At 61.4% G+C, this 19,572-nt stretch overlaps 1 protein-coding gene across 1 annotated transcript in view; it reads left to right on the top strand.

Moving 5' to 3' along the window:
* Window positions 1-215: 215 nt before the first annotated feature.
* The window catches only part of SLC39A11 (solute carrier family 39 member 11), an 87,485-nt gene continuing 68,128 nt past the window's right edge, over window positions 216-19,572 (top strand). Inside the window, exons 1-4 of the mRNA XM_050714355.1 lie at window positions 216-280; window positions 2,114-2,245; window positions 2,995-3,033; window positions 10,360-10,518. Coding sequence (XP_050570312.1) covers window positions 2,138-2,245; window positions 2,995-3,033; window positions 10,360-10,518 — 306 coding nt within the window. The 5' untranslated portion in view covers window positions 216-280; window positions 2,114-2,137. The remainder of the gene's footprint in view (window positions 281-2,113; window positions 2,246-2,994; window positions 3,034-10,359; window positions 10,519-19,572) is intronic.

The following is a 19,572-nucleotide window of genomic DNA, read 5'->3' as shown; positions in this document are numbered from 1 at the left end:
CGTGCTGGGGACACGAGGGGGCACCTTTAATTTTAATTTTAATTTTTATTTTTTTCGTGGCCTTAATTTTGGCATCCGCGCCCGCCCGCCCCGCGCCGCCCTTTTCCGCCCGCCCGCGCCGCTCCCGCCCCGCCGCCGCCTCCCGAACCGCAGAGCCGCGGGGCCGGCCCGCCCCCGCCGCGCTCCCATTGGCTGCGGCCGCCGGGGTGGGCGGGGCGGCGGCGGCGCCACGTGTGGCGGCACCAGGAAGTGGCGGCGGGGCCGGGACGGCCGGGCCCAGGTGCGGGGGGGGCCGGGCCCGGGGGGCTCCGGGGCTGGGGGGGGGTTCGGGGCCTGTGAGTGCGGGGAGGTGGCGCTGGGGGCTGGGGGGGCCGGGTTTGGGGGGCTGGGGGACCCCATTTGGGGTCTGGGGCCTGTTTGGGGGGGGCTGGGGGCCTGTTTGGGGGGCTGGGGGACCCAATTTGGGGTCTGGGGGTTGTTTGGGGGGGGCTGGGGGACCCAGTTTGGGGCCTGGGGGTTGTTTGGGGGGCTGGGGGACTCGGTTTGTGGGGTTGGGGGCTGTTTGGGGGGGGCTGGGAGGCCCTGGTTTGGGGGGCTGGGGGCTTGTTTGGGGGGGCTGGGGGACCCAATTTGGGGTCTGGGGCCTGTTTGGGGGGGGCTGGGGGACCCAGTTTGGGGGGGCTGGGGGACCCAATTTGGGGTCTGGGGCCTGTTTGGGGGGGGCTGGGGGCTTGTTTGGGGGGGCTGGGGGACCCAATTTGGGGTCTGGGGCCTGTTTGGGGGGGGCTGGGGGCCTGTTTGGGGTCTGGGGCCTGTTTGAGGGGTCTGGGGGACCCAATTTGGGATCTGGGGGCTGTTTGGGGGTGGTTGGGGGACCCAGTTTGGGGCCTGGGGGTTGTTTGGGGGGGCCGGGAGGCCCTGGTTTGGGGACCCAATTTGGGGGGCTTGGGGGACACAATTTGGGGGGCTGGGGAGCTGTTTGGGGGCTGGGGGACCCAATTTGGGGCGTGGGGGGCTGTGGGGGGGGCTCAGTTTGGGGGGCTGTGTGGCTCAGTTTGGGGGGCCGGGAGAGGGTGCTTTGGGGGGGCTGGGGAACCCAATTTGGGGGTCTGTTTGGGGGGCTGGGGGACTCGGTTTGTGGGGTTGGGGGCTGTTTGGGGGGGCTGGGAGGCCCTGGTTTGGGGGGCTGGGGGCTTGTTTGGGGCCTGAGGGCTGCTTGGGGCGCTGGGGGACCCAATTTGGGGGACTTGGGGCTGTTTGGGGGGGGGCGGGAGGCCCTGGTTTAGGGGGGCTGTTTGGGGGGCTGGGGGCTGTTTGGGGGGGCTGTGTGGCTCAGTTTGGGAGGCTGGGGGGGGCCGGTTTTGGGACTGTGGGAGCCTGGTTTGGGGGGCTAGGGGGATGTTTGGGGGGGGGGGCAGGGGCTGTTTGAGGGGGCTTTGTTTGGAGGGATGGGGGGGCCGGGTCTGGGGAGCTGGGGACCCTGTCTGGGGGGGCTGGGGGTTGTTTGAGGGGGCTGAGGGAGGCTGGTTTGGGGGGCTGGGGGAGCCAGGTTTGGGGGGGTTGGGGCCCCCGGTTTGGGGCCTGGGGGGGCACTGACCCAGCTGACGGGGGGCTGGGCCAAGCACTGAGGCGTCTGCATGGGGTTGGGGGCTCAGAGCCACCCCCCCCCCCCCAACAGGCCCCTTTGGGTGGGCAGGAGGCTGTGTGAGCCCTGGGGGGGGGGTGTGGGGTGTGCTCAGGGTTTGTGCTCCCAGCGAGCCCGTCACCAAGCGGTGCCACCCCTCGGCTGTCCCTGCTGTGGGACCCCCCCCCCCGGCTACCAGCAGCCCCCCCCCCCCCGGCTGCAGATTTTGGGCTGCCCGGTCCCGGGAGGTGCCCCCCCTACTCCTGCTCCGCCCCGAAAGCCCTGGGGTCCGAGCCCGGCATCCTCAGGGGGGCTGCGCACGGCGGGGGGGTGGCGGGGTTGGGTGGGACCTGCCCGCGGTCCCTCCTGCGCTGAGCTGGGGCTGAATCCCCCTGGATTTAAAGGGGAAAAAATAAAAATAATAATAAATAAAAAAAAAAAATCCCCCGAACGCCGCGGGCTCCTCGTGATGCGCCTCCTCTCTCCTAGGCTGCCGGTCCCGGCGCTCTCAGCATGCTCCCGGGGCAGGGCCCGGTGCTGCAGTCGGTGCTGGGAACCCTCCTCACCTGGGGCCTGACGGCGGCCGGCTCGGCGCTCGTCTTCGTCTTCTCCAGCGGGCAGGTGGGCGCGCGTGGGTTTGGGAGCCGGGCGCTGAGCGGGAGGGGCTTTGCTTTGGCCTCCCAGGGGCTTTGCTTTGGCCTCCCAGGGGCCCTGGGGCGGGCAGAGCAAAGAATCCGGCCTGCTCCCCCTCCAGCACGAGGCGGGGGGAAACCAAACTCCCAGCTCAGCCCCTGGCGAGCAGCAGCGGAGGGCTGGTCCTTAACTTCTCCCCCGTTCCCAAGTTAGAGCCCCCGTCGCCCCCCCCCCCCCCCCCTCGCTGCTGTGCTCGGGCTCACCCCGCTGGGTTTCTTATTTATGGCTGCCTTGTGATGATTGATGCGGGAGCTCGCCGCAAAGCGAGGCGCCTCTTGCAGCGGCAGCACGCTGGTTTTCTTCCTGGGGGAGGGCGGCGTGCTAAAGCAATGAAGGGGATGGGGGTGAGGTGGGCGGGCTGCGCGCCGGGCTCCCGAAACGCCGCCGGCTTTGTTTGGAGTCTCAGCACCCTCGGGGCGAGCAGGGGCAGCGCCGGGGGGGGGCGACGTGTTAGGGTGCAGCCGGGACACCCCGCGGGTGACGCTGGAGCGGGCGGCGGCGCGGCTCCGGGCGGCGAAGCCTGGGGCACGTCCTCGGGGCACGGCGATCGCTTGGTGGGTGGCAGAAACGGGGGGGGGAGGAAACGTCCCTCGATGGGACCCCAGCGCCGCCCCGGGGGTGCCCCTGCCCGTCGTGCCGTCGCTGAGCGCTGCGCTCTGTGTTCCTTCTTCTTTCAGAGGCGGATCCTAGATGGGAGCCTGGGCTTTGCTGCGGGGGTGAGTACAGCGCCTCTCCTGCTCAGCGCCCCCCGTCTGCCTTCTCCCGCTCCTCCGTGCTCCCCTGGGTTCCCTGCTCGCGTTAGCGTTTCGTGGGTAACGAAATGAGGCGCGAGGCGGCGGAGGGGCACGGGGCTGGCCGCGTCCCGTCATGTCTTGGTGCCTCTCTGCCAAGGGCGGAGGTGGAGAAGGTGCTGAGCTGCCCAAGGTTTGGCTCCGGAGTTAAACTCTTGTCACCTCCTTTGGCTCCCGGATCCTTTGTCCCGGTGCGATTCAGCCGGGCCGGAGAGCCCGGAGAGTCTGTCCTGGAGACTAACGTGCACAGCTCGCTTCGTGCTTCTTGATCTCCTGCAAAGTTTGGGTGCCGAAGCTCTCGGGAAGAGGGGAGGAAAGGCAACGAACCCTGAACCGAGGGCACGCGGTAAAAAACCGAGGGCACGCGGTGGGCAAACGGAGCACTTGCTGCCTGCCGAGGGAAGAGCCGAAAGTGGCAGCCGTGGTTTGAAGCCGTGCCGGGGCTTGTGAATGCGGAGCTGCTGCTGCCCGGGCTCTGGGCTGTTTGTGTGCAGGGGGAGGCTCAGCCCCGGTAAATCCCGTTCGTTTTCTGCGTCGGGGAGCTGGCAGCTGGGGATGTTCTCCGGCTGCCGGCGTGCGGTGGAAGGTGAGATTTCCACTGGCAGTGCCAGTTTTGCGTCTGGGTGACCTGCTGAGATACCTGTCCCCAGCCTGAGGAGGCTTTCAGAGGGCGCGCAGTCCCTGGTAGGAGGCCCCGAGGAGTGCTTTTGGCCTCGTGCACTGGCACACGGAGGCTGCCGGGCTGTGACGTGCTGCAGGAGGCTTCGTGGGGGAGCTGGCCCCGCAGATGGTTTCTGGAGTGCCTTGGCTCTGGCTCTCCGGACTTCCCTGCGTGCCAGCCCCCTCCTGCGTGCCCTGAAATCCTCCCCTGCGCGAGCAGAGGTCGGAGGCAGCTCCAGGTTTGTTTTCCAGCCCTGCGTCTCCTCCCTCTGACCCACACCTTCCCAGTGCCTCTGGCCACAAGGTGAAGGGCTCTGCGGGGTCCTGGCTCTGCAACCGGCACCTGGAGCAGGGGAAACTCGGCCGGGTTCCAGGCCGACCGAGAGCCCGTTCGTCTGGCAGCAGGGCCGTCTGTCCTGCAGCGCCCTAACCGCTCACGCCAGGGCCGTGCGCGGAGCCGGGCTCCTTGCTGCGCGTTCCCAAACACCAGGACCCCGCTGATCGACCTGGAGTTGAACTGCTTGCGGCCCCGGAGCCCGCAGGTTTTCTGCTGTTCCCAGCCTCTGAAGCAAACCCGGCTGCGCTGGGGTCAGGTGAGGCTGACCCTAATGCCCCGGCGGGCGAGGTGAGACAACGCGGAACTCGGTTCGCTTCCTAGCAAGCTCTCCTGGAGCACGGCCGTGACCTGCTGAAGACGTGAATAATTCAGTCAGGCTGTCGTAGCAGTTCCTCGGGTCATCTCTGATAAATTCATCGCTTGTGTTAGGAATTGCCTGTGCCGGAGCTTTACTGTTTAATTTCCGAGCTGTCTTCCAGAGGCCCCCTTGTCCCTACGAGCAGGTCAGAGCCACTTCTGCGAGGTGCTGACGAGGACAGCACGTGCTGGGTGCTTCCTCTGTCCCCTTCCCCAGGCTGTGGCACCGCTGTCCCCATGGGTGGGGGGTGCTGGACCCCGGCGGGTGCTGCTGTGGCCGAGGGCTGGGTGGGTGCTGCTGTGCACCAACCGCCCCGTGGCGTGGGGCCGTCGCCTTCCTGCAGCCCCACGGGGACCCTGAGTCATCCCCGCGTGGCAGAGGAGTGGCTCGCCCGGCGCAGCAGCTGTCCTACAAACATTTATTTGCTTTCCTTCCTTGTATTTGCCGTGCTGGGGAAGGAAAGGGGAAGCTTCGTGGGATCGCTGCAGTGTCTGGAGGGGAAAAACATCGGCCAGGAGCGCTACGGGCGGCAGCGTCCTGCTGGCAGAAAGTGCTGCTGCGGGCTGTGACTTGTGGCCGTTCCTAGGTCACGTTCGCAGCCCTGAGCTGCTGAAGCTGCCCAAGGGGAGCCGCCTGCGCCCAGCACGGGCTGGGCAGCCCCTCTTCGGTGCCAGGACCAGCCCTTGCAGAGGAACGTGGCCGTGCCGCAGCCCTTGGGGCACCGGGCTGGGAGCGGCTCCGTGCCCAGGGGCTGAGTGCTTGGGTAGCAGTGACGTGGCAAAAGCGCGGGAGGGTGGAACAAAAAGGATTGTCTTCCTTTTTTTTTTTTTTTTTTTTTTTTAAGCTAGATTTGTTCCAGATGCGCCCATGGCGCTCTGCCTTCTGTCTGATAAGGGGCTGAGGTCCCAAAGGCTGCGCCCGGCCCCGCGCCGTTAAACTGCCCCCCGGTGCTGCTGCGCTCCGCGTCTCCAGCTTGGCCTTGCCCGAAAGGTTTAATAACAAGTGTTTTCCTGCCTCTGGCGTGTTTGGTGCCTTTGCAAAGAGCCCCGTGGAGGAGCTGGAGCCTTCCCCAACCGAGCGAAGCCCAGAGGGGCCGTGCTGGATGCCGAAGCCCTGGCGGGGAGCAGCAGGAGCCGCGGGGTTCTGCGCCTCTCCGGTGCTGGGGGGCTGCGGGCACCCGGGGTGCTCTGGTGGGCTGGCTGCGTGGAGGGGAGCAGGATGTGGAGCAGCCGCTTTTGAAAGCTCTTTGCACCGTTTTCTCTCTTTTCTGTCTTGTAAAAAGCATTTCTTCAGCCAGCGGTACTGCTGTGATCACGGGCTGCTTCTCCTGCTGAAAGGAATTTCTGTTAAACGCTGACGCTTCTGTTAAAGTCTCTTTGATGTGGGTTTCTCGCACGTAAATGCGGGCTGCTTCTCCGAGCGCTGGGGTAGGGGGGATAGGACTGAACTTCCTCTTTATCTGTGATACGGGATCTCCAAAATCTGGCCTGCGGAGTTTCTCTAGAAACTTCCCTTGGAGCCGGAAAACCTCCGGGTGCGCTGGGGACCCGCGGTCTCTCCGCATGGTGCTGTGCTGGTGCTCAGCGCGGGGTCCCCGCGAGCCCCTGGTTCCACGGGTCCGTGATGCCCTGCTAGGGGGGTGCGTGATGCTCTCCTAGGTCAGGTTCGCTTGTGAGACGGGTTACAGAGATTCCCTGTACTGCTGGTAACGATTCCCCGCTTGTATCTCGGGAGCTTTCGCAGCAAGATAACGCCCGAATGAACTAAAAACTTGTCTGCCGCCGCTGAGCCAAGAGGAGGGCAGGGACGGGGACACCCAGCGACCTCGAGGCGGATGGCGCGGCGCGCTGGGGGTCTGGGGAGCCACAGCTCAGCTCTGCAGGCGTGCCAGCGGGTCTGGGTGAGCCGCTGCACGCTTGGAACCGCGGTCGAATTGCAGCGATGCCCCGGGCTGGGGTGTAGCAGCACTTCTCTGTAATTCTCCTCGGCACGGCCGGCTGCGGCTGGTGGAGCAGGCGGTACCTCTGGCGGAGGGGATGCTCAGCTCCTTTCCCCCTGTCACTCCGCCCGGGTGCGTGAGCGCCGAGCCCTCTCTGCCTCGGTTCCCTCCCTCGAAGCCGCGGATACCAGCGGGTTTGGCACGCGGGAGCCTCCGAGGTGATGTTTCCATGGAGACGAGCCTTTACTTGGGCATCTGATGTGCAAGTTCTGGTTTTTTTTTTTTTGTTTCTCTTAAATCTTGATATTCTTAAGTGAGACTTTTTTAAAAAATGTTCCCTGTTAGCTCTGCATCGTCCTTGGGGGTGCTGTGCTGCCCTCCAACATCCAGGGGCTGGAGCCTGTGTGACTGCTGGCGGTCCTCCTTCCCTCCCGCCTCGCCTGCCTGTTCCTTTTTATTGGGTCACGCTTTGATTTCTTCTTCTGCCCCAGGTGAAGCAGAAAAATCATGAAGACACGCTCTTTGCGCTGCGCCACGCAAGTCTGCCTTGAATATTCCCTTTCAGTGCCGCTTAAAAGGGCATCAGTAATTTACGGGGGTCTGCTGAGGCTGGCGCTTGTTGTTGGAGGCTTAATGAAGTCAGGCTAAGAAGCGGGGCAGGGGGAGCAGCCTGCCGGTGTCTCATCTTCCTCTTTTCATTCCTGCCCGCACTGAGTCCTCGCCTGGAAGGAGACGCTGGTGCGCAGGGACGCTGGATGGAGACCCGGGCGGTGCTGCCGGGCGGTGCTGTGGCTGCAGGTACTGCTGCCTGGTGCTTCTTGGAGGGTTCCCCCTCAGGCTCCCCATCGGTGCGAGGACACAGACCTGGGTTCGGTCGTTTTCCGTGGCGCAAGGCTGCGCTGGCACGAGGCAGCCGGGTTTCGAGCCCACGTGAGCCCGCGCTTCTCCGCGCTCAGCCTCACGAATCTCGGCTAGGGCAAACCCGTGTGTGCCTGCAGCACCGTTGCGATTGAGTTACGGAGCAAGGAAATTAAAACAAATCCCGCTCCCTGTCCGTGGGCTGCTTGCTCCTGGCTGCTGGCTGCCAGAAGCCGCTGTCTCTGGTTTTGCTGATGTGTCGCAGGGAAGGGTTTGGGCTCCCTGCAGCCCAGGGATGCTTTCGATCCGCAGCTGCCTCCTCCTCCTCCTCCTCCCCCTCCTCAACCGCGATTTGTTTTCCCAGAGCCGGTGGATTTACGGTGGTGGTGCGTCTCGGCTCTGGAGCACGAAGGCTCTTTGCTGAAACGCCCGGATCGGATTTGGCAGGAGGAGCCCGTCCCCGTGCCAGCCGGGGCTCTGCGGGTCCCTGCTCCAGGCTGAGCGGAGCAGAGCGTGGGTGCCGCTGCGCCGTGCCGGCGGCGTGCGACGGGAGGGCTTTGTGCAGGAGATCGTGTCCTCTGCTGAAAGGGCTTCGTGTCTTACCGATCCGGGGAGGGCCCAGGCAGGCTTCCTCTTGAGTGAGAAAGGGGAGATCGAGCTCGTATTTCTGCTTGTGACACCAGCTTGCCCCGTGGTGCTCGGTCCTGCCTCTGGGGTACCCTGGGCGCGTAAAGGCGGAGAGCCTGGGCCCGGCGCAGCTGCGACCGCCCCGTGCGGGGCTGTCCTGGAGGCAGAGGTTTGGTGACCGCGGGGGGCGGTAGGCTGGGAGGGTCACCTGAACGTCCCATGCACCATAAACCTGTCGCTGCCATCCCCGGGGTGGCTGTAGGTGCCCCGTGCCCTCCCGGCACGCGTGGAACAACCGCACCGGGGCCAGGAGTTGTGGCAAAGCTCAGCACAAATGAAGCCGTCGTAATTGAGTGTGGGTCTGTCACTCGGTCGGCTCGCTGGCAGAAATCCCAGCCCTCTGGGTACGTCGGGAACGTCGTCTGCGGAGGGGTGCTGCCGGACCAGGGGGGTTGACGGTGCTGGCTCTGCCGCGGGGCAGGAGCACCCGGAACAGCGGGGTCAGGACGCTCCCTCCCTCGCCAAGGTGTGCAGGAATAAATTTCTCCTTCCCCAGCAAGTCAGGCTGCTTGGTGCGACCCGACAGTCTGCTCCTTCGGCTGGCGAGGCTCGGGGGGGCCCGAAGCTGTGTCATCCTCTGGGGGCTGTGAGCAGCGGAGCTGGTGGGGGCTTTGGCGCTGACTTAGTGGCAACGGGAGCTGGAGGCTGCGTGGTGCCAGGCCTCTGCTTTCCGTGGGGAAGCGATAGCTTAACGTGCGATGACAATATAATCCTGCAGAGCCTCTCCCTGCTGCTTGTGTTTCCACGTTGGGGTGTGTGGTTGTTTTTTTAGAGGAGGTGGCGTTTGAAATACGGAGTTTGACAGCTGTGGTTAAGTTTAACTTGAGAGCCTGCTTTCTTCTTACTCATAGCGAGCTGAGAGTTGCGCAGTCCCTCGGGGACTGGTGTCTACAGCAATCGGCATCTCACTCCTTTAACGACGATTGAAACCGAGGAGGTTCATTACGCACCTCTCCTCTGCGGGCGGATGCGCGTGAGCTGAGCAGGATCTCCTGCGGGCACCGTGGGGTGCAGAGCAGCATCCCTCAGCACCCCTCCCGCTGCCAGCTCCAGGATCGCTCCCCCCTAGCTCAGATCACACACCCCCTGCACCCCAAACTTTGCCCAACTCGCTGCCTGACTCGGGAAGGGCTGAGCATCGCCTCGTCCATCCCTCGGGGCAGGCGGCTGTGGAGAGGTGCTTTCTGCTCTCCCCTTCCTTCTCTTTCCCTCCCCTGCCCTCCCTCCGGATCGAAGCTTTGGCTTTTTCGTAGGAACTCGTCTGACGTTGGGACCGATGGGACTGATCCTGGAGCTGGTCCCGGTGAGCTCCCACAGCCGCAGGGGGAGGCGCCGAGGCCGGGCTGGTGGCTTTTTAATTAGCCCAGCGCAGCGTGTCACACAGCAGAGGAGGGGAAGGGAGAAGGCGATAAAATACACCTTCTGTTCCTTGGTGTGAGGCTGCGGAACTGGTGCCTTGCCCGGCTTGCTGCTCTCTGAGCTGGGTGCCGCCCAGGACACCTGGCTGTAGTGAAACCTGCCCCGCTCCGAGCAGGGGCTGGGATGGAAAGCCCCACAAATCCCATGTTCTTCCTCCAGTGGTCTTTTGGGTGGTTCCTTCTCCCTCCCAGCTGCGGCTGAGCAGTAAGCGATGCGCAAGGCTCTCTCCGGAGCTCTGGCTGGGTTGCTGTGACCGCAGCAGGCGGTGCCCAGGCGCTGGATGTGCCCCGGTGCTGTGCAGGGGCGGAGGATTCCCAGCGCCCCTCTGCTGTGGTTGCCTCGATTTTGGGTAGCGGGGCAGGGGCCGCTGGCAGCTGAACTGCAGCGGGCTGAGATCTTCACAGCAAAGCCCCGGCCTGGCCTCATCTAACTTGGAAATGGCTCTTTGGCTCTGCACGTTATCCGATATATGGTTTTTTGTTTTTTTTTTCCTTTGTGAGCTCAAGCCTGCATGTGTTCCTCCTCCCCTGCCTGCTCTGCGGAGAAGCCCGGAGCAGGGCACAGGGTGGGAGGATTTGCTTCACCCCCAACAGGTAGGGGTCACAGATCTGGTCTTGCAGCTGAGGATGGGGGGAGAACCAAAAAAACCCAACCAACCACTGAAAAACAAAACAAAACAGGGTGAGGGAGGTTTTCCTGCCGTCCTTTGGAAGGACGGTTGTGGCCGTGCTAATTCCACAGAAATTTACCCTACCGAGCTCGTGTGGTCCGCCAGCTCCTTCAGGCTTGAGCCAAGAAAAACGCTCTTGGTGCAAGCCGATGGGAAAACCTCGCTTCTGCATCCTTCAGCGACTCCTTTGGTCGGGAAGCTGCTGTGAGTGGCCCTGCTGGGTGGCAGAGGCCAGGCAGGCAGCACGCCGGTGAGCGCGGGGATTTCGGCACCCCCGGTGGCTGCGGTCCCCAGGCTCTCACCGCTCGCCTTCTGTCTCCTAGGTCATGCTGGCCGCTTCCTACTGGTCCCTCCTGGCCCCGGCTATCGAGATGGCTGAAGAGTCCGGCACCTTTGGAGCCTTTGCTTTCCTCCCCGTGGCCGTGGGCTTTGTTCTGGGAGCAGCTTTTGTGTACGGGGCCGACCTGCTCATCCCGGTGCTGGTAAGTGCGCGCGGGTCTCTGCCTGCTCTGTGCCCACCGGATAAAATGTCCTCGTTTTCCTGCAGGGGTGGGATTTGGGGAGCTCGGGGCATTCCCAGGACCCTTCGGGGTGACGCTGCCCTGGCTGTGGGCGGTGGGGAGGCGCAGGGCATTGGTGCCGGACCCGGTGCTGCTCTGCTGGCTCCTGGGCGCCGATGTCCCTGCTGGTGGCCCCGAGCAGCCAAACCTCGCCTGGGCGCTCTCTGCAAAGCTGCATCTTCTCCGCTTCCTTCGGCTTCTGGAGCGACAGGAGCCAGATACAGACTGGTTTCTATCAGAGCTTTAATGAAACTGTTTTCTCCCCCAAGACCCTGTGGCTCTGCCTGTGCTGAAGGCAGCTTCAGGCTCTGCGCTGTTTTTTTCTTTTTTTTTTTTTTTTCACACTTCTGCTTTTGTTCTTTTCGCTGGCAACACTTTGCAAACAGTTCAGGTGTGACCTTCTGTTTCAGCCCAGAGGTTTAATTTGCGGAGCTGCCAGCCCTTTAAGCATCTCAGAATTGAATGAACCATCCCACTGTCTAAGAGTATTATTAAAAAATAAAAATCAGAAGCTGTTGGACTGCCACGGCTGAGAGCGTAAGAACGGCTTGGTCTGTGGGGACGTTTTCAAAAACTTCCAAAGAACTTCTTAAAAATTTCTGATTTATTTTAGTGGCGGGTGGGATTACGAGCAAGGGGGCTGAGGCTTTTTGTTTGAGGAGCAGCAGGGGCTGGTGACCCCCGTTCCCAGGGGGGCCGCTGTGTTAATTTTCCCTGCTCCCTGCCTTTTTGAGCCTCTCACAAGAGGCGTAGCCGAACGTGTCCTCAGTTAGGAAGAAAACGGCCTGATATTACCGTGTGTCAGTGCCGGTGTAAATGGATGCATTAAAGCAAAGAACAAATAAATGAAACGCCGCCGGTGTCAGACTGCTGAAAGCCTGGGCCCCCTCCGCGGGCTGCTGGTGGCTCCCTGGCTCTTCTCAGGGCTCCCAAACCTTTTGCTGGGCTGTGGGGCTCAGCACCTCTCAGCAGCAGCTTTTTGCAGCGGCGTTGCTGTCCCCTGGCCGGGGGGCAGCTGCGGCACCCGGGGATGCTCGCAGCCAAGCCCTGCCTTTTGTGCCTGCTGCCCGCAGCCCGAGGTCTCCCGCTGGCGCCGGCTGTAGCGACGATTGTCCTCGTTCCGAGGTGCTGGATGGGGCCGTGTGTTTGATCAGCTGCCCGAGGCTGCTGTTTCCCAACAGAATGGACAAACAGTTGCACCACAGAGCCCGCTTCTTCCTGGTGCCTGACGCTGCTCGCTGGTGCGTTTTGAAATTGTGCGGGGTGGGAAGAGCGCTGGGGAGTGAAATTCTTGGGTTGCAAAGAGCCGGACGGAGCGACGAGGGGCGGCAGGGGAGGGAATGGCCAGGGTGCACGGTGGCAGCTGCAGGGGTGACGGAAACACACGGGTCTTGCAGCCGTCCCCAGTGCCGGAGCACAAACACCACCGGGAGAGGAGCTGCTGCCTCCCCTGCTTTGCCGCCTTGGTGCTGTGCAGGGGAGCACGTGGCTCTGTGCTGTTCCCACAGGACTTTGATAGCTGCTGCGGGTGCTAATGTTGAGCTCCGAGAGGATTTATGCCCTGTGTCTAATGTCCTAATGCGTTAGGAACACTTCCTACATCTGCTCGTAAGCCGGCAGGCGGTGGGGGGGGCCGTCCCTGTGCTGGGGCTGGTGTCCCCCAGCTGGGCAGGAGCTGCTTTGAAAGAGTTGGTGCAAATGCAAAGCAGCTGCACGAGTCCTGCCGCAGGTAACTCGTGCCAGGCTGGTGGCGTGTCCTTGGTCAGAGCGGGGGGACCCCGCGCCCCCAGCCCAGCGCAGCAGTGATGGCTCTTGGAGTTTGAGGATTAAGCCATCGTAGTTCGCTTCCAACAAGCCTCGCTTCTTTCTAAATCAGTTAAAATCTCACGTTTTCCTATTTTTTTTTCTTCCTCCGCTTAAAATCAGGTGATGGAGGGATGCTGGTGAGACCCCAGAGCACGCCGGGCGGGCAGGAAGGAGGGATCTGTTCTCCATAGGCTGCTCTTGCTCCCCGTGCCTGGCACTCCTCCGTAATTGTTTTGCTATATAGCAACAGGTAGTAAAAGCTTTTAATGAGCCCTTATCTCCCCGGGGCTGCTCCCGGGGCTGGAGCAAGGCTTCGCTCCCCTGCTCCCACGGCAGCAGGGGCAGGAGCCGAGCGGCTCTGCTGGTACCCAAATGTTTGCTCAACGGCAGAGCGGGGCCGGTGGGAGGGTTAAACCTCCAAGACAAAGTGGTTAATGATGCCGAACAGCTGTAGTCATTAAATTCCTTACAAAAGACAGATTTAATCTATTACATCTTTATCTTTTCGCGGCTTCCCCGCTGGAAGCCTTTAGCATGTTTGTTCATCCTTTAGCTGGGTTTATCGAGTGTGAGACGTCCTCAGCTCTGCTGGCGGAGGACAGCTCGCCTGTCCTCTACCTAAATGCTAAAACTGTCCTCGGCCCCAGGCTAAAAGAAAAAGGAAGCGGGCGTTTGGGTGTGCTTGGAGAGCAAGAAATAGGCGTCAGGAGCTTTAAAAGTGGGTGTCTCCTTCCTTTTGCTAACCATCTCCCTTCTGGTCAGCCAAGCTGCTTTTACCAGCCGTGCTGGATTCGGTGGTTTGGGAGGTGGGGGCAGGTCTGGGTCTGCTGCAGGATGTTGCTGTGGTCTCGGGGAATACCTTAAACCACTAACGAACCGCTAACAAACGACCTGTCTGCCTCTTCCCTCCCCTGGCCCTGGTGATGCTTGCAGCATGGCTCTCCTTCCTGAGCTGATTTTCAGTGATACAGCTAAATTTTGGCATTTCCAGGAGGATTCTGGATGGAGAAGGGCAGCCGATGGGGGGCTGCAAGTGAGAAACTATTGCTTCTACTCAAAAAGCTCTGGGCCTGAGGGTCTCCAGTGCTAATAATCAAAGCCTTTGAAGGAGAACCTGCTTGAAAATACCACTGTTTGCACAGCACCCGGCACAATAGGTCCCTGATGGCCTTCGGTCTGCAGCAGTGCGTGAGAACGCTGGAATTAAGAAGTATTATTCTCATCCTTCAAATCTGTCTCGCAGCTCTGCCGACTGTGCCCTGTTGTGTTGTGGGGTTTTATTGTGCTTCCACCACGGGCTTCTTGCTCAGGCCTCCCTTTTCCCCTGAGGAATACGGCAAGAGTCCGGAGGGCTGCATCCAGCCCTGCCTTTGATTTTCACGCGGTCCCCGGCTGCTTCTGCCCCGTAATTCTTGCCTGCTCACGTTTTGCCTTCGTCTTCGGGCTGCTGGTCCTGTGCAGCCTCTCCCAGCAGGTCTCTGGCAGCTGCTGCAGGCAGGTTGAGTTCCCAGTAGTGCTGCCGTGCCCAGGTAGATGGGGTTTGGGTGGGATGCTGGGGGTCTGGGCGCAGCACAGCACCTGTGCTAACGCTGTGGCTCGCAGGAACTCCCTAATTTTTGCCTCTTCTGGATCACTGCCCTTTAAACGCTCCTTGGAGCAAGCAGGGATTCAAAGACTTGATGCTGGCGGAACAGGGAAGGTGGCATGGGCAGGGGAGAGGAGCAAGCTGGCCCCAGCAGGAGATAAATCCCACAGGGATGAAACCCTCGTGGGCTGCACGTCAGCTCGCCGTAGCGGTGCGCACCCGTTCCCATTAACCACGTTATTCCTTCCGTCCTCGTCTGCCTGACGTCCTCTCTGCTTTGGGATCGTTGCGCTAAATAGGATAACGAGCCTTAATTGCCTTCATCTCCTCTACCTCAAGGCTTTGTCGGGCTTGGAAACGTCTGCCCAGCTCTGGGACCAGGCTGCGGGTGGGCTCCTGCCCTGTGGGGGGGGGTCTGGGCAGCTCAGGGGGGTCCGGGCAGGCGCTGCAGGATGGCCAGCAGCTAACGGGAGACCCAACCAGGGGTCGGTGGGCAGCTGCTCGGACCCGTCTGGAAGCCTTCTGCTGCCTCCTGGGCAAAGGATGGTCGGAGAAAGGGGTCCGGAGAGCCAGGGCTGTAAATCTGTCCTGGAAATCCCATCTCGGTCGAATTTTTTTTATTTCCTTGTCAGCTAGATCCAGGGTTTGTTGTTCCTGGCTGCGGAGCAAATCAATAAAGCTGCACGTGATGGGGGGGGGGGGGACACACACACCGCTCCCTGGATTTAAAACAAATAGCATCTCCGGAGCTTTTTCAGAGCCTTTCTCCCGGGCTGGCAGGTGCTCCGCGGAGGGGACCCGCGTGGCTGAGTTGTGCCCAGCGCCCGGGTGTTTTGTACCCGGGCTGGGGCTTTCCAGGCTCTTGTTTGCAGCTGCATTCGTGGTTTTAACAGCGGTGAGGGCTGAGCAGCCTGATGTGGAGGAGGTGACGGTGGTGCGTGGTCGCAGTAGGGGCCGGATCCTGCTCACCCTCTCGAAACGTGGCTGTGCTGTGCTCCTGCCCCCTCGTCCGTGTATTTACTGAAGGCCACGGTGGGGTCCGGGTGTGCTGCTGGCCTCCTGGGCGGACACGGCAAAGCAGAGAGATGTTCGCAGGCTTTTTTTGGAGCGCGGTCTGGGACCGGGCACTTTGCACAGAGAATTTTTAAGCTATTTTTGGCGGGCGCTCTTGGGAAGGACTCGAGAGCTCAGATATCCACGGGACGTTCTCCCGTTTACTGGCGGCGGTGCCTGCGGTTTGGCTCGGGATGCGCCCGGAGGATGGGCGCGCCGCTCCCGGTCTGTGCGAGCCGCGTAGCGGGGGGCGGCTGGGGATCGGGCGGTGGTGGCGAGCTGCGGGAGGGGAAGGCAAAGACCTCTGTGCGTGCTCGAGGCGTGGATGCACGTTCCTTAAAATTGCCGTGTTCTGGGCTCAAAGTCAGCTGGATCGGGCTGTGGGAAGCATCTCTCCCGGGCCAGTAGGTACACGTGTGGCACATACATGGGAAGGAAGCAGCTGTGAGGCCGGGGGGTCCATCGGTGGGTGCTGGGGACCCCCGAACCCAGCGGCTGCAGCGCGCTTCCTTCTGCCAGCTTTTAGCACAGCTCTCCCCTCCGATTTACCCAGACCGAATTTAACGGGATAATTGTCTCACGAGGCAGTGAAAATGTGCCGGGGCTTGTTGCCGGTGCTAATTTATAATCAGGATAAAAGTTCCTCTTATGCAATTTGATTTCTCTGAGACATGCCCTGCGCAAGTTCCCGTTCTTAATGCGCCTTTTCCTGTTCATTTGCGACTCCTAGAAAGCTAATTAGCTGCACATCCTCGTTGCTGTAGTAGGTAGAGGCTTTTCCTTTTGAATATTAACCAAAGGACGTGCTCGTACGTGTATGTGCGTTTTCTTGTTTGTCCTGTGGCCCTTGCTTTATGGCACTGGTGTCAGAGGGCGCTGCTGCAGCTCCTGGGCCTGGGCGGTTTGCAGTTCAGCCAAAACCTTTGTGCAGAAAGTGGGGTTAGGGGGCTGCCGACGGAGCCTTCCAGGCTCTAAAAGGTGGTGGGGATGCTGGAGAAATTCCACGCTCCTTTCCTTGCTGTGACGAGGCTGTCCCTCTGCACCCTGCCTGCCAGCAGACTGGGTCTGGAAGGCTCAGGGAGGGCGGCTGGAACCCTCCGTGCCCCTTTTTGGGGACCGTGGTGGAGGGAAGCATCGTCTCCATCACCTGCAGGGCTTGTTCCTGTAACAATTGACGTGCTTGATTTGAACGCCTGAAGGAGGCCCCGTTCATCTGTGGGCACGGTGAGTGCCACGGGCTGTTCCTCGATCTTCAAATCTGCCTTTGAGTGTGCTCCTGGCAGAACCCAAATTAATGCCTCTGCTGTGAAATGTAAACCTGCCATTAAAACGACAGAGAAGAGGAGAAGAAGGTTACAGTCGGCTGGGTGGCGAACTGTCAGGGAGAGGAAGGCTGCTTCCACGCAGCTCGTGGAAAATATGTATGCATCCATCTATGAACGCAGCACCGTGTCAGCTTGCTATCAGAGTAAACTGTGACTCACCCAGATTTACTTGACGTGCTGCCTGCTTCGGAGACGAGCTGCGAAGAGTCAGTTCGGTGCCTCTTCTGCCTGTGCCTCCCCCGAGAGGCCACCGGGGCGATGCCCGCGGGTGCCGGTGTGCCGCTGCCTTGCGACGTGCTCCCGCTTTGAGCCAGCAGCGCGGAGATGCTGCGGAGGGGATTTCTCTTCCCTTTGCACAGCCGGATTGAGAAATGTGCCTTCGCACCGTCCTGCTGCACAGCCCCAGCCTGGCAGGGAGCAGCTCTTTAAACGGCTCGGTTTAACCCCGCGTACTTGGCTTCGGGGCCGCATCCAGCTCAGGTGGGGGCCCGGCAGCTGCGGGATGAGAGAGGTGCAGCCACGCACCACCTCCTGGCTTCCAGCCGCCGTGCGCGGGTGGCTGCTGTCTGCGTCCTGCTGCCCGGAGCTCGGCGCTGTAAAACAGGCGTTCAAACAGGCGTCCACGGCTAATCCGGCGGCGCATCGTGCCTTGTTAATAGCCTGATGGCTCCACGGGAAAGGGGCACGCCGCTGGAGAACTTGGGGGGGAAAAATGGCTTGGTTATTTCCGCTCAGCCAGTGCGAGGCTCCTCTCGTGGTGTTCTGAGCGCACGGATTCCTCTCCTCTCCTCTCCTCTCCTCTCCTCTCCTCTCCTCTCCTCTCCTCTCCTCTCCTCTCCTCTCCTCTCCTCTCCTCTCCTCTCCTCTCCTCTCCTCTCCTCTCCTCTCCTCGCTCGGAGCGTGGGGCTGCAGAGGGCTGCGAGGCTGCTGGGGCCGTGCGCCCTGTCCCTCGGCTGTGCCTTGGGATGTTACGGTTGGGGTGTGGAAATCTGCATGATGTTTGCCTGTCTCCTCTCATGCTCTAATTATCAACGAGACGGTGACAGTGACGTGATGTTAACCTGGTGTCCTCGGGCCTCACAGCTAACGCGAACTGAAGAACTGACTGGAGGAGTCCGCTCCTGGTTTGCAGGCTCACGAAGGCATCTTGCTGCTGGTTTACATTCTGGGTGCTTTTCTTTATGGCCTGTCACGGCTTTATAGGTGAGGTAAATACTGCACGTATAAATAAATGATATTTAACGAGCGTTTAGATTGCAGGGAACAAGATGCAGCCAGGAGGGGAGCAGCGCTGCAGGGATTTACAGCCCGGTGTGGCTGCCGTTGGAGCGCCCTGCTGGAAACGCGCTGGCTTCTGCTGCAGTGGTGCCTTCTGCTCGGCTCGGTGAGACCCTGCACAAGGACTGCAGCCTGTGCCACCCCCCCTGGAAGCCGTCCCTGGCCTTTGGCGCGAGCGTAGGAGGTGGCTCAGCCTCGAAAAGCGGTGCGGCGTGGCACCCGCATGTGCCGCGGGACCGCGTGTGCCGGGGATGGCGAAGGAGCGACCGACGGCTGGCAGGGCCCCGGGTGATGAACAGCCTCCAGGTTCAGAGCGTCCTCGTGGTTTTGGCTGCTGCTCTGGGCTACTTTTGTCTGTCCTTGCCCGGAATTGGGTTTAGAAAAACAAGCCTGGCTCACGTGGTCGTGCTGTGCCCATGTTTGTTTCCCTCCTCAAAATGCAGAGCTGGCATTTCTCTTTTTTGATCAGTCCAAGGATGGGTGAGGTGGCCCCAGGAGTGGTTCCTGCGGGTTTTGGCAGAATAAATAGAGGAGGGAAGATGGGGATGGTGTCCCCTCTCCTGCTAGTGTGGATGCTGCCCCGATTTATCAGCAGGGAGCACAAAGAGGGGAGAGATGCTGGGCACCAGCCCCGCTGTGTTAGCTCCGTGCTGGCAGCAGCGCCTGCGCGCCTCGGAGGGGAGAGGGCTGGCTTCAGAGCTTGATTTCTGGGCTGAAAGTTGTCTTGGTTGGAATCCAGTGCCTGAACGCCTCACCCTTGAGTGCGAAGGACGAGTGCTGCTCGGTGGCAGGTTTTAGGGGAAGCGGCGAGTTCCCCAGCTCAGAACTCAGCTGTGCCCCACAGGAGCAGCCCTGGGGCTCAGCGCTGGGCCAGACTTGTCCTGAGCTACGGAGGAAGGGAAATTGGTTAGCTTCTCGGTGGTGGTAATTAGCAAGTGCCTTGTCCCTCATTACGCCTCTCTTCTGTAATGAATTAACAAATTAATTGGACTAGCTGAAGGGAATGAAGGGCCTCCCCTGTGGGTTTATTGCGCTGTGCTTCAGGAAGGTGTGTCGGGCTCCCCCGGCGCTGCCCGGCCTCCCGCAGGCACTCGGGGCGGTTAGCAGCGAAGCCCAGGAGACACGCTATGCTGGTAATTGTTTGATGCACTGCGCGAGACCCGTGGAAAGAAAAACAGAGCAGAAAGCCCGGCCTTGGAAATGAGCCTGCTGCGGGCTCGGTCCCTGGAGGCTGCGCCGGTGCCGCTGGGCTCGGGCGCGATGGTGCGGGGAGAAGGGGCACGTCGGAGGGGTGACGCTTCCCCATCCCTGTACCGGGGATTTCTGCTGGTAGTTGAGAGCCTTAAGGAAATTGGGTTTGAACGGGGTGTAACTGAGCAGTGGTGCACAGCGTCTCGTTGTCGGAGGGGCGATCGATGGCGAGCCGAGCCGCCCTCCCTCCCCGTTTCTCACGGGCTCTGCCGACCGCATCTGATGCGCATCCAGCTTTGGCACGCTGCGGACGTGTCGCCACTCGGTCCCTGAAGGATCCCAAGTCCTTCGTTCTTCGCCTCTGGGTTTCTCTCTGTGGGCAGAACTGTCCTGCAGGGCTCGGCTGATGGCTGGCACCCCACAGTTTGTGGCGGGCCAGGGGGAGCGGGGCTGGTGGCCGCTGCCTTCCCCCCTCCGGGGGCTCCTGGCCTTGCAGGCGCAGCAGCAGCAGCAGCAGCCTCTCCCCCTCTTTGTTCGCTTTTCCCCCCATTAATTCAATCTGCGCTGTTAGCAAATCATTCCTGAGAAGTATATTGTGTAAAAAATGAGCTGTTAATTGAAGTTTTGTTTGCTTTTTCTCTTACTGTTGCAAAAAGCCTTGCATAATAAGGGCTGTAAAAATCAGTGTTGCCACGTTACAGATATCCGAGGTGGGGAGGGGGCAGGGAGGGAGAAGGG

The sequence above is a fragment of the Cygnus atratus genome, chromosome 18 (genome assembly GCF_013377495.2).
Source record: "Cygnus atratus isolate AKBS03 ecotype Queensland, Australia chromosome 18, CAtr_DNAZoo_HiC_assembly, whole genome shotgun sequence".
NCBI classification, from domain to species: domain Eukaryota; kingdom Metazoa; phylum Chordata; class Aves; order Anseriformes; family Anatidae; genus Cygnus; species Cygnus atratus.
Note: the sequence above shows the minus strand (reverse complement) of the source record. Positions and strands in the feature narration are given on the sequence as shown.